The sequence below is a fragment of the Pan paniscus genome, chromosome 1 (genome assembly GCF_029289425.2).
Source record: "Pan paniscus chromosome 1, NHGRI_mPanPan1-v2.0_pri, whole genome shotgun sequence".
Lineage (NCBI taxonomy): Eukaryota > Metazoa > Chordata > Mammalia > Primates > Hominidae > Pan > Pan paniscus.
In genome coordinates this window covers 114,513,536-114,526,751 of record NC_073249.2, presented here as the reverse complement: position 1 = coordinate 114,526,751, position 13,216 = coordinate 114,513,536, and the positions used below count along the sequence as shown (strand labels likewise).

At 49.8% G+C, this 13,216-nt stretch overlaps 1 protein-coding gene across 1 annotated transcript; it reads left to right on the top strand.

Annotated features, from left to right (window-relative positions):
- The first annotated feature begins 378 nt into the window (after nt 1–378).
- Nucleotides 379–12,908, top strand: WNT2B (Wnt family member 2B). The gene is made up of 5 exons (XM_003810691.6): nt 379–1,057; nt 6,493–6,713; nt 7,758–8,035; nt 8,739–9,003; nt 11,899–12,908. The coding sequence occupies exons 1-5, from the start codon at nt 876–878 to the stop codon at nt 12,126–12,128; spliced, it is 1,176 nt and encodes a 391-aa protein (XP_003810739.1). The 5' UTR covers nt 379–875; the 3' UTR covers nt 12,129–12,908.
- Nucleotides 12,909–13,216: the final 308 nt, after the last annotated feature.

The window sequence follows — 13,216 nt, the reverse complement described above, 5'->3', positions numbered from 1 at the left end:
GTGGGGGGTGCAGTGGCTCAGAAGAAGCAGGGGCGATGAACTCTAGCTGAAAGCATCCCCTGCTGGAAGCTGACTGCCCACGGCGCTCCTGTAGGCAGTGTTGAAAAGGTAGTTAAGACCTCCAACTCCCGGTGGCAGGGACTCTACCCATTTCACAGAAGCGAAAGGATGGAGGAAATGAGTGCATCCTCCGTGCTCAGCGCCGGTGTCACTGTAGGTTGGGGACAGGAGGGAAGTGCCCGCATCCCCTTCCCGCTCCGCCAGCCTGGCCGTCACCCACAGAAGTGGGGCTGCTGAGTGAAGGGCGCTAGGACCCGGTGGCGCGGTGTCGGCAGGGACTGGGCGCTTGGGGCGCAGGAGGGAGCCGCGGCGTCCCGTCGCAGCGTGCGGGAGCAGGTGGGGGTGCAACGCGGTGGCGCGCGGGAGCCCCGAGGGGCGGAGGCGGCTGCTACACCTAGGGCGTCGCGGAGCGACCCGGGCTTGGCGCGGGCGGAGCCGCCCTAAGGGCCGCGCGTGTCCCCGGCCTCGGCCCCGCCCCGTCCCGTCCAATGAGAGCCCGCGGCCGAAGGGGCTGTCCGCACACTAGGCCCGCAGCTCCCTTCAGCGCCGCAGACCCCCTGACACCGCACCCGGTCCTCAGGCAGCGCGCCCCAGACCCCGGGTTCGGCACGCCGTCGTCGGCTTCCGGACATCGCAACTTGCGCCCCTCTCGGGGATCCTGCTCCCGGGCTCTGGACCCCAGGTGATCCTAGGTCCCCAGCCGCCGGCGAACACAATGGCCCCCCAGGGGGGTGAGGTAGGAGCAGCCTGAGTACCCCCAGAAGGTGCCCCGTCCACGCCCCTCCGGGCTGCGCGGCGGGAGTCTTCGGGGAGCTATGCTGAGACCGGGTGGTGCGGAGGAAGCTGCGCAGCTCCCGCTTCGGCGCGCCAGCGCCCCGGTCCCTGTGCCGTCGCCCGCGGCCCCCGACGGCTCCCGGGCTTCGGCCCGCCTAGGTCTTGCCTGCCTTCTGCTCCTGCTGCTGCTGACACTGCCGGCCCGCGTAGACACGTCCTGGTGGTAAGTGTGGCTCTCAGGCTGGGCGGGTGAGGCGCTTGGTAGGAGAGGCCGGAGGCGCCTGGAGGGACTGGCTGCTCACGGGACCAGGCTGTTGCTTCGACGGGTTGGAGACGATTCGGGCAGGACTGTCACTGAAATCTGAAGTCGCGGGGTGGCGGGAGGGTGAGGCGCCGCGTCTTACACGACTGGTGAGAAATGCGCTGGGCATTCGGAGCAAGGATGCCCGGTGGTCGCGGCTCCTTAGGCCTCCATGTGCTGTACCCCCTCTATTTCAGCTCAAGCCCCTTAGGGCAGAAGCTACCTTCCGAGTTTCCCTCAGGGTGAGTTCAATGAACGAATAACCTTCCAGGGCCCGCAATAGCTTCGCCAGGGCCCCAATCGCCTAAGGTCGCCCTCTGAGAGGTGGAGAAAGGGGCAGCTCGCTAGTCTAGCCCACCCATACCACAAGAAGGCTTTGGTGAGGCAGCAGCACCCAGCCGAGGCTTAGAAATGGAATCGAGGCAAAATTTACCCCATTAACTCCCACAATTAAAACAAACAAAACGCATGGGTTTGCATTATCTAGGCATTTGTCTTCGGCCACCGTTTTGAGGATGTCACTTAGGAAACTTTGTCTCCCTCCCTTCTTCCTATTCTTTCCCATCTCCCATTTCTCCCCTCCAAGAGCCAGAGGGCTGCGGAGTCCCAAGGTACTAAGAGACCCCCTCCCCAGATTTCTTGCAGGCCCTAGACTCCAGACACTTCACAAGAGGGCAGATGAGGCAAAAAGGCATTACAGATCCACTGGATGTCTCGTGTCTGTTCTTTTTAGAATCCTCCCTGCCCCGTACTCCTTGGATGGCACTCATCACCTTCCCGTAGGAGAAGGAGCTGCTTTCCCTTCTTCCCCACCATGGGGAGAGGGCAAGGCTGGGAGAGTTGAACCTAGAAAAGACTCAGTCTTTCCTCTTCACCCCGCAATCAAACTGGCCTCTTGGACTAGGCTATTGCCCCTCTCCACCAGGCAGTGCCTCCCTTCCTTTCCTTACTCCGTTCTTCTTCCCGTGCAAGCCCCCCTCCCCGAAATGTGGTCTCTTCTCCCCTTGCACCCTGTGGCTTTTCTCCTCTTGACTTGGAATCTTGGCTGAAGGGTGAGGGGTAGCTGGCCGAGGGGCCCGCCAGCTTGGGCTGCAGATTCCTATCATTTCAAGATGCGTCTCTCCTTATCCCAACCCCCACCCCCTGTTTTCCTGTTTCAGAAAAATCTCTTTTGAATTTTCTTTTTTAAATCTCTGCAGTGTTGGGGAAGGCGAGGGAGGGGGGGTTCTGGTTGGGGGAGCAGAGAGGCCTATATCTTACATCTGGCTTGAAACATTCTTTTAGAAAGGGAAAGGGGAGAAGGGGGTTGAGGAGAAAAACCTTTCAAAGTTCTGAGTGAGATCAAAGCTACCTTTTGCCTTCATGAGCTTGGTCTGGCTGGGGACTTGGCATCTTCAGGGTCTTTGCTGAGACAACATGAAGTAACCGCTGCCCATCTTTATCTGGCTCAGACAGCAGTTTGCTTTTTGGGACTCTTGATTGCTTCTTACCAGTTTGGGATATAGTCTTGGGGACCAATTGGTGTTTGGGTGAGGAAGTGTCACTCTGGTAATTTCAGCATCCTGGCAGTGGTTCCTAAAGACTCAAATGGGGGTCTTCCTAGTCCCCATTTTGTACTCTTGACTACTCCCTCTCCCTTTTCCTTTCTCCCTCTACTACCCTCCCCTGATGTGGTTCATATTAAAGATTCTGGAAAAATTCCTGGGTGAAAGAGCTAGGGAGGGAGGGAGGGAGGTGACACACAGAGTGACTTAGCAGCCCCTGTGAAAAGGAGGAAGGCTGCAACAGGGCCAGGTTGGGAAGTGGGTACAGAGGTTGTTTCAGCCTCCTTGCTCCACACTTGTCATAGCTACAGGCCCAGATGCCTGCCTCAGTGATCACCACTTGTGGGATAAGGTGAAAAGCTACCTTCTAAAGGCAGGCTAAGCCCCCAAGCCTTTCTCTTAGGAAAAAACCAGCAAGATTGATGTTCTGTACAACCCGTGGAAGAGAAATGCCTGTTGACTCTGGTGTGTCCATGTTCCACTCTGGAGCAGAAGGCCATCATTTTCACCAGTTAATAGTTGGATTTTTCTCATAGCTTGAGATTCTTCCCCTTACTCTCTAACCACTGCCCTCCCTCTATCTATCCTAAACAGACCAAGAAATAGGGGGCTTCCGGCATGTGCTTTCCTGTTTCATTTTGCATTCTGTAGGGGGTTGGATGTAGGGAATCACAAGAACAGGATTGTATTCATAGGCTCACAAAGGGAGAGAAACACAAAGTGGTATCATATTGTTAGCATTACTTTTACCAACAGCAGTTGCTTTTAATAAGCCCTTACTGAGCTTCAGGCACTATGGCCAAACACCTTATGAGCATGATCTTTGTCAATCTGAAATAATCCAGTGAGATGGGTTCTATTATCATCCTTATTTCACAAATGAAAGTGAGGGATGCTGTGGCATTAAGAGCAGATTCATGGAGGCTAATAGTGTTATCTCTGTGTTCAAAGTTCTATATGTGCTGGGCTGAATCATGTACACTACGGGCTGTACATGAAAGGAGGAAAGAAAAAAAAAAGCAGATCCCTGGCCCGTTTGTATCTTTAACATACAAACATAAAACATCTGCAGATAGGCTGGCAACTGTTGACAAGTAAAGCTGTAATGGAAATGGGAGTTAATGGCTGGCTAGAGGGAGAAGGGAGTTGGGGATAAATCAGAACAGTTAGGTGTTTATTCAACAAATAGTGATTGCATACCTACTATATGCCAGGCACTGTTCTCAGTACTGGGGATATTGAAGTGAACAAAACCGACAAAAATCCCTGCCTTTGTGGAGCGGTGCATCCAAACCATGTGAGGATCATGGTGAAATGCAGATTCTGTTACAGTAGGCCTTGGGTGGGGCCTGAGTGTCTGCATTTCTAACGAATCCCCACATGATACAGATACTGCTGTTCTGGGGACCACACTTTGAGTAGCAAGGGGCTAGAGTAGTGTATGCCTCACTTTGTCAAATGAAGGGATGTGAATTGGCCAAAAGCAGGTGAAGAGAAGCATTCTGGGGCAGGAAGCTGGGAAGGAAGTGAAGAACTTCCAGAAGGGAAAAACAAAGCTAGAGTCAGGGCATCTAACACTCTACCAGACCGTGAGGTGGGAGATGCCTTAAATATCTTTGTGTCCCTGACATCTGAGCTCAGTGCTTGGCACATGGTAGACATTTTGCAGGCATGTGTTGAACTGAGAGGAAGATGTGGTTAGCCTCAGGCTCAGCTTTATTGGAGGCTCCCTACACTAACTACAAGGGGCTGACTACTGGAGAGCAAGCAAGCGCCATGCTCTGTGGAGTCTTGAAGCCATTACTTAGTGGAGTAAGGGTGGTAATAGAGACATTTAATTATCTTCCCATCTTAGATACTGAACAGATGTTCCCACACTCAGTGAGGATGTAATAAAAAGGACCTATGTGGGCTGCAGCAGAATGGATTTAAGTCAGACCACAAGAAGGACTTGTTGCCCGAGTTTGGCCTGCCCCACTCCAGACTGTCTCACGAGGGCTGGGTTATTGGTCTCTCATTCCCATCCAACCCTCCTCACCCAAGCCCCATTAAAAAAAAAAAAAAAAAAAAAAAACCACACACCCATTGCCTACAGCAGTACTTGGGCTGAACTAGGGAAGCTGAACGGTGGTGAGACAGGGACAAGCTCCAACTCCAACGGTCTTGATTCTCCAAACAAAGCACCACAGCAGTGGGTGTAACTCTGGGCTGTGCGTCAAGCAGCCTTTCCGGCCTGGCCCTGTCTGGGGTGTTTATTTTGTTTGTTCCTGGAAGCTGTTGCCCTGATGGACAGTGCTGGGGACGCTGATTCCATGGGATTTGTTAGGGGAGGGCCAGCCCTCTCACCCCTTCCCTGGGACAGATGGGCCCCATCAGCCCTGCTGAGTTCCCGAAGAGGCAAGCATCAGCCCTCCTTGTGTTTGTTTGAGTTGGTGTCACCAGTGGTGATCCAGTCTGTGGGTGAGGGCCGGCTGTGGGAATGCAGGGGGGTGGTGGGAGGGGACACAGAGCCCAGGGCAGTCTAGCTTTTCCCCTCCCCACACCAGCTGCCCTCCCTTCTCCTCACCCACTTCTAGGCCCATTTTGGGGCCGTTCCCAAACCACAGGCTCATTCATAGCTCGAACCAAGTCTTTTCTGTCTGCGGTAGCAATTGCTCTCCATGGCCCCACCTGTTCAAAACAGGGGAGGGAGGGCAGCCCTTTGATGCGTTGTGGACAGGAGAATAGAAAGTTCCCAGCAAATCAAGGAAGGTGCTATGGGGTTAAAGGGAGAGAAAGAGAATGACAAGTGGAGCTGGGCTGTTGAGCTGGAGGAAGTGGGTGAATGGGTCAGATCTCATTTGGTGGCCTCTTGGGGAAGAAAGGTGATATACTCCTGTTTTCTCTCTGAAATATTCTTCCTGAGGCTTGTGGTGGGATCCAGGGTTAAAACTGAGTGAAGAGAAAATATTGCCTTGAGAAACAATAATGACTCTGGCAACCCACCTATTCTTTAGTAGCCCATCTCAATTGACCTTCTTTTAATTGTTCATATTGGACAGACTGGAGACTGCAGTGTGGGGAGAGTCATCCTCTTACTTATCTTGGCCTTTGGCTTCCCACTGCAGACAGCCCGTGCAGGTCCATCCAGGATGGGGAAGATGGTTTTAAAAGGTTCATTAGTTAAGAAAGGCCCTGGGGCCTGGAAATAAAGGGTTTGAGGAGGAGAGTAGAGGGTGGGATCTTCCTCCCCGGACCTCACGATTGGGAATGAGGATTTTTTTTAGCTACACGGGTCTGACTAGAGCTGTAAACGTTACTCAGATTGCTCACTATGTCTCTTCCCATGAGCCCCTCCCTGTCACCATCCCCCTGCTGTCAAACCATATCTTCGTGGACCAGCCATGCAGGACATCCCTCTTAATGGGAGCATAAGAGTGTTGTCTCAGACCCTTATTTTGTTAGTTTATGTTTCCATGAAGCTCTTAATGTTTATTAAATAAACAGACAATGAGTTTGTGTGACATGCCCACAGCTTCTGTGTATGTGACACATGCCTAGCCTGTGTTCTGGGAGTGTATGTCACTTTGGCCTTTGGCTGGGGAACTGGTGATGGTGGGAGGCCACTCAATTACTGTCTCTGCAACTGTATAACTATTAATACTTCTTCAGAACTGTGGGAAATGGTTCTACTCATCAGCTTTATGGAATTTGGGTTAGGGAGAGGGGACAGAATCTCTTCAAGGTCTGGATGCTAAACGTACCCCTTCCTTATTCCCTCCCAATGCAGAAAAAGGGCTGGGATGTTCTGACAGGGCCATCTCTGCCTTGCAGGTACATTGGGGCACTGGGGGCACGAGTGATCTGTGACAATATCCCTGGTTTGGTGAGCCGGCAGCGGCAGCTGTGCCAGCGTTACCCAGACATCATGCGTTCAGTGGGCGAGGGTGCCCGAGAATGGATCCGAGAGTGTCAGCACCAATTCCGCCACCACCGCTGGAACTGTACCACCCTGGACCGGGACCACACCGTCTTTGGCCGTGTCATGCTCAGAAGTAAGAGCCTCTTCCATCCTGTGTCAGCTCCTTCCCATTCTGTGCTGGGGGTGGTGAGTGGGAAGAGTAGGCAAGATCTCCCCTCTCCTCTCCCACACACTGTTTCATAATCAGAGAAAGAACTGTGGGCAGAGCCCAGGACATAATTGGGAACAGACTCTTAGCACCTTAGATTTGTAGACAGGGGCTCCTCTAAATCTTAGTGCTCTGGGACAAGACCAAGGTAAAGCATTCCCTAGAACCTCCATCTTTCTCCCTCATTTTCCTTGTCCTCCCCAATCCCCAGCTTGGGAGGCTACCATGTACTGTAAGGCTGAGGTGTATGATAGGCCCTCTGTTCTTAACACCACCATCACTATCGTCACCCCAACACTCCCAACACTACAGTAATGGGAACAAAAGATAAACAGAAAGGTGATATGTAAATATTTGGAGAGTCAGTGGCTTGGCCTCAGCTCAGCAAAAAAGCTAAATAGAGCTAGAGAGTAAACTAGGAGAAAGGGAACAAGATGGGAATCTGGAGGTGTCAGGCATACGGGGCGATAATTCATCAGTCTCCAAGAGCAGGGAGGGAGAGCAAGCAGGCAAGGGAAGGTAGCATGGATCTCTAAACAGGCTGACCCCTGGGCTGGGGTCTCCATTGTGGGGGAACTGTCCAGCAGAGTGGGCCTGAAAAGGCCTGGAATGTGGACTAAGGCAGGCTTAGCTGAGCCAGTGCTGGCACTCAGTGGGAGGGGATGATTCACCAGGAGACTTTTCAATGGATGGACACAGGGAATTTGGCAGGAAACAAGAGTATAGGTCAGCTCAAAAGGTCAGATATACAAAGAAGTGGATAGAGAGTAGTGAGGGCTGAGGGGAAGAGGTCAGATACTCTGGGGAATGCTCTTGGAAATGAAAGGCACCTTGAATAAAGGGGGTGTAGGGGTGACTCTGGGAAAGAAAATTAGGGAAGAGGTTTCAGAGTCAGAGGTTGTATGGGCTGAAGAAGGGGACAGACATGGGCCTCTTTCCTGAAGCACACCTCTACAATTCTCTCTCTAGGTAGCCGAGAGGCAGCTTTTGTATATGCCATCTCATCAGCAGGGGTAGTCCACGCTATTACTCGTGCCTGTAGCCAGGGTGAACTGAGTGTGTGCAGCTGTGACCCCTACACCCGTGGCCGACACCATGACCAGCGTGGGGACTTTGACTGGGGTGGCTGCAGTGACAACATCCACTACGGTGTCCGTTTTGCCAAGGCCTTCGTGGATGCCAAGGAGAAGAGGCTTAAGGATGCCCGGGCCCTCATGAACTTACATAATAACCGCTGTGGTCGCACGGTCAGTACTCATGTCTGTGTAAGTACACTCATATTTGCTGGGGGTGACCAGTGTGTGTGACCATGGACTAAATAAATGTGAAGGCGGAAGAGCTGAAGGCTTCTGGGTCACTTCCAAAAGCCCCAACATCCTGGGACAGGAGCACTAAATGCAAGGGAGCTTAGGAATGCCTAGGGTCAACCAGGTGCGTGAAGAGTCTTCACATAGGTGGAAAGTAGGAAAAGGTGGAGAAAAGAAGTAACTTTTTAAGAAGGAAAAGAACTGCCTTCATAAAGACTGAGAGGATAAGAGGTTGTTCTAGTCAGTTCCCTGGTATTTGAACATCTTCTATGTGCCTAGTACTATGCTGGAAAATGGCACACCACTAAAGTAGAAGGCATGGTACCTGGCACTCTAAAACGTGAAAAGTAGAGGATGTGCAAGCACACTGTCATCGTGAACAGAATCCTGTGGCTCTACAGTTCAGTGGGCTGTCATGAAAAGGAAAGCACTGTTGGTTCAGGCAGATTTCCTGGAAAAAGAGTTTCTTGAACTTGATCAGGAAGAATGGGTGGGATCTGATGTGGGAGAGAACTGAGAGCTCAATCGGCCAGCCAGGGCCAGGTCCAGCCTATCTCAGAGCACTCATCCTTTTGGACCTAGGGATGACTAAAATGTGTCCTGACCAGCTACCTCTCCCTTAACTGCCTTCCCCCTCCCCCAGGCTGTGCGGCGGTTTCTGAAGCTGGAGTGTAAGTGCCATGGCGTGAGTGGTTCCTGTACTCTGCGCACCTGCTGGCGTGCACTCTCAGATTTCCGCCGCACAGGTGATTACCTGCGGCGGCGCTATGATGGGGCTGTGCAGGTGATGGCCACCCAAGATGGTGCCAACTTCACCGCAGCCCGCCAAGGCTATCGCCGTGCCACCCGGACTGATCTTGTCTACTTTGACAACTCTCCAGATTACTGTGTCTTGGACAAGGCTGCAGGTGAGTAAGGAAGGCAGGCAAGGCCATGCAGTCCCAGTTCTTAGTGCAGGCACCCCTGGTTAATCATGGTCTGTTCAGTCTCAGGAGTTAGGGAAGGGGGTGCTGTGGGAGGAGGCAGTTTCCTCTCCACATGAACACCTCGTCATGAGATTGTTGCAGTCCACCAGGCCCAGTGCTGCCCAAGTAGAGAGGAGGTCACTCAGCTCCTTGAGGCCTGAGGTCATGCATCGCTCCTTTGTATCCCAGCATCTGGGATACAGTAGGCATTATTCAGGGTATGTTTAACTTAGTTACCTGTTTTCAGTTTTAAGCAATATGTGGGCTGCACAGAAACATAAGATGCAGCCCTAAGCCTTTGGCTCTTTGCAATCTACTTAAAGAAATGAGACATAATGGGTAGACAAATGCAAAGAGAGATGGAGAAATCAATAAAGTTTATTTGAAAATGTAGGGAAAAAAAAGAAACTAGAATTTAAGCTGCTCCTTGAAGCGTAGGGAGTATCTGGATAGCTTGAGAGACGAGTGGGCAATTTCTTATCAGAGAGTAGTAGGTGGGAAAGCACATGATCTGTCCCAGGGACAGAGAACAGACCAATCTGCTGGGTAAAGGTTCTCTCTAAGGGAGATTAAAGCTAGAAAGATGTCCTTGAAAGGCTTTATCCAGTGTGCTGCCATTGAAGATTCTGAAACAGCTGAAAAAGAAACGAAGAAGAGATCCCTACCAAAGGCATGTAAAGCAGCAAATGGTTGTTTTTCAGTCTGTTCGAGGTATTTGTGGTGGGATTCTTGGAGGTGCTGGAAGTTGATATGGTTTTTCCCCAAGGGAATGAAAGTTACCATCCTGGCTCACATTTCTGGTTCAGATAGGTTAAACTAGGAACATGCAATGCAGCAGAACTCTTCTCCTCTGGTTATTGCCGTGGGGCTCCCAGGCTCTTTTCTACAGGCTCAGCGTCAGGACTTGGGTGAAGTGGAGCCAAAAAACCTCAGCTATCTTTGGTACTGTTTGTTTTCACCCATCACTGTCATTCTTGGAAGAGTCAAGTGGCTTAGAGTAAAACTGGGCACAGAAAAAGCGTGGGGCTCTACCCAATTAATGAAGAAAGTAGTCTGTATACTTTGTAGGGTGCTAGAAGAAAAAAACTTGGAGCCCTTCTGATTTTCCTAGTGATTTCCTGCCACTAAGTATACTTTCCTCCCACTTGGTCTAATTCAGAGGGTCACTCTCTGGATACCTAGAAATAATTCCATAACATCTGAGGTGTAAACCTATACTACCATACTGAAAATACACCTTTAGGGAAGGAACTTTGGAGTTAGGAGGGAGGATAAGTCAAATGTGTGTTGGTTTTTCTCAGAGGCATAAAATTAGGCCTCCTAAAACCCAAAGTGGGCCCTGGAATTCAAAGAATATAAGTCATCCCAGAAAGAATATGGAGCCAGGAATTCCCTCCAAAGCAATAGAGTCCAATTGAACTTTCTGTGATGATAGAAATGTTTTCCTATCTGTGTTGTCCAATACAGTAGCAACTAGCCACATGTGATTACTGAGTACTTGGAATATAACTAGTGTGACTGAGGAGCTAAATTTTTTAGTTTAATTTTCATTAATTTAGATGTAAAAGACCATATGCGACTAGTGGCTGCTACCCTGGACAGCACAGCTCCACAGTGTAGAAGGGGTTTTTGGTGCCCAAGAGGACTTAAGACCCAGCCCTTGGAGTTAGGAGACTAACATATACAGTAGACCTAGTCAGTCCACATTCCAGACCAGTGGTCTCCTAACATTCTGGATCCTTTACTTCTATCATTAAAACAATTTGAGCATATATCTCCATTATATGTATATTTATTTATACCTGTGTTCCACTATATGAATATGTATGTTATAAAACGTAAATATTTTAAATTGATGAGATAAAAAAAATAGAAGTTCTAGCATTTTCCTCCCCTATCCCAGTGACATTTGGAGACTAATTCTGTAGAAATCAGGTAATCTATTCTCCGTTTTGAACCTAGGCTAGTCAGTTTCCCATCTCTGGATTCTTATTAACCATGGAAAAGCTTGGAGTAGATGCTCTCATGGGCCCAACTCATCCAAAAGTCTATTGATTTTATGATCTGTTGGCAGGATCTCTTTTGCTAAAATCAGTCAGAATGAGGTTCTAAGCATTCCCTATGCATGGGGAAAACATGATCCCTATCCTAGAGTTTCCACTGTAAGGGGAAGGGATAATGCTTAGGGATAATAGCAATAATAATAATGCAAGGGATATTACTTAGGAATTCCTTAGGAATATGCCTCCAGCCAGTCATGGTAATCAGTTCACCTCTTCAGATGAACAGAGATTATATCTAACAATCTATTATTGTGCTTATTTTCATATGAGAAACTAAGCTAATGTTTCATTTTGACTAAATCACACAACTAAGAGTGGTAGAACTGGGATTTGAATCCAGACAAGATGACGTCAGAGCCCATGCTTCTTTTTTTTTTTTTTTTTTTTTGGAGACAGAGTTTCACTGTCACCCAGGCTAGAGTGCAGTGGTGCAATCTTGGCTCACTGCAGCCTCGACCTCCCAGCCTCGTGTTACTTTCACCTCAGCCTCCTGAGTAGCTAGGACTACAGGCTCATGCCCATGGCACCTGGCTAATTTTTTAAGTTTTTGTAGAGACAGGGCTTGCTATGTTTCCCAGGCTGGTCTTGAATTCCTGGACTCAAGGATTCCTTCTGCCTTGGCCTTCCAAAATGCTGGGATGATAGGCATGAGTGAGCCACTGTGCCCAGCCCAAAAAAGCGATTCTTTTTATCTTCCTTCTGAGAATGTGGTTAAGGGTATCCAGGGCAGCTGAAGAGATAACTTTGTTCTCACTCCCTCTCTTCCCCAACCCAGGTTCCCTAGGCACTGCAGGCCGTGTCTGCAGCAAGACATCAAAAGGAACAGACGGTTGTGAAATCATGTGCTGTGGCCGAGGGTACGACACAACTCGAGTCACCCGTGTTACCCAGTGTGAGTGCAAATTCCACTGGTGCTGTGCTGTACGGTGCAAGGAATGCAGAAATACTGTGGACGTCCATACTTGCAAGGCCCCCAAGAAGGCAGAGTGGCTGGACCAGACCTGAACACACAGATACCTCACTCATCCCTCCAATTCAAGCCTCTCAACTCAAAAGCACAAGATCCTTGCATGCACACCTTCCTCCACCCTCCACCCTGGGCTGCCTACCGCTTCTATTTAAGGATGTAGAGAGTAATCCATAGGGACCATGGTGTCCTGGCTGGTTCCTTAGCCCTGGGAAGGAGTTGTCAGGGGATATAAGAAACTGAGCAAGCTCCCTGATTTCCCGCTCTGGAGATTTGAAGGGAGAGTAGAAGAGATAGGGGGTCTTTAGAGTGAAATGAGTTGCACTAAAGTACGTAGTTGAGGCTCCTTTTTTCTTTCCTTTGCACCAGCTTCCCGATACTTCTTGGTGTGCAAGAGGAAGGGTACCTATAGAGAGCTTCTTTTTGTTTCTACCTGGCCAAAGTTAGATGGGACAAAGATGAATGGCATGTCCCTTCTCTGAAGTCAGTTTGAGCAGAACTACCTGGTACCCCGAAAGAAAATCTTAGGCTACCACATTCTATTATTGAGAGCCTGAGATGTTAGCCATAGTGGACAAGGTTCCATTCACATGCTCATGTGTTTATAAACTGTGTTTTGTAGAAGAAAAAGAATCATAACAATACAAACACACATTCATTCTCTCTTTTTCTCTCTACCACTCTCAACCTGTATTGGACAGCACTGCCTCTTTTGCTTACTTGCTGCCTGTTCAAACTGAGGTGGAATGCAGTGGTTCCCATGCTTAACAAATCATTAAAACACCCTAGAACCCTCCTAGGATAGATTAATGTAGTAAGTCTGGCCAGGCCTTGTGTTGCCTTTTTTTTTCTTTTCTTTTCTTTTCTTCTCTTCTCTTCCCATGCACTATTCTGGAGGTTTGCCAGGTTTGGGGAGACACGGAGTAAAAGAAAGATGGGCAACTCATGGATGGTGGGAGAGCAGGTAAGCAGGTCTGATCTCAAGGGCCCACATGAGGCATCAGTATATATTAGGCAGGTAGGGATCTCTGGCTTTGGTAATTCTTTATGAGAGGATCCTAGCCTTTGAAGCTGGGAGCAGGAGTCAGTGGCTACAGTGGGAAGGAGTACTGCAGGTTGGGGCCAA

Coding starts and splice junctions, on each gene's coding strand:
- WNT2B (XM_003810691.6), top strand. CDS start 876: ATGCTGAGACCGGGTGGTGCGGAGGAAGCTGCGCAGCTCCCGCTTCGG. Junction 6,714..7,757: donor TGGCCGTGTCATGCTCAGAA/GTAAGAGCCTCT, acceptor TTCTCTCTCTAG/GTAGCCGAGAGGCAGCTTTT. Junction 9,004..11,898: donor TGTCTTGGACAAGGCTGCAG/GTGAGTAAGGAA, acceptor TCCCCAACCCAG/GTTCCCTAGGCACTGCAGGC.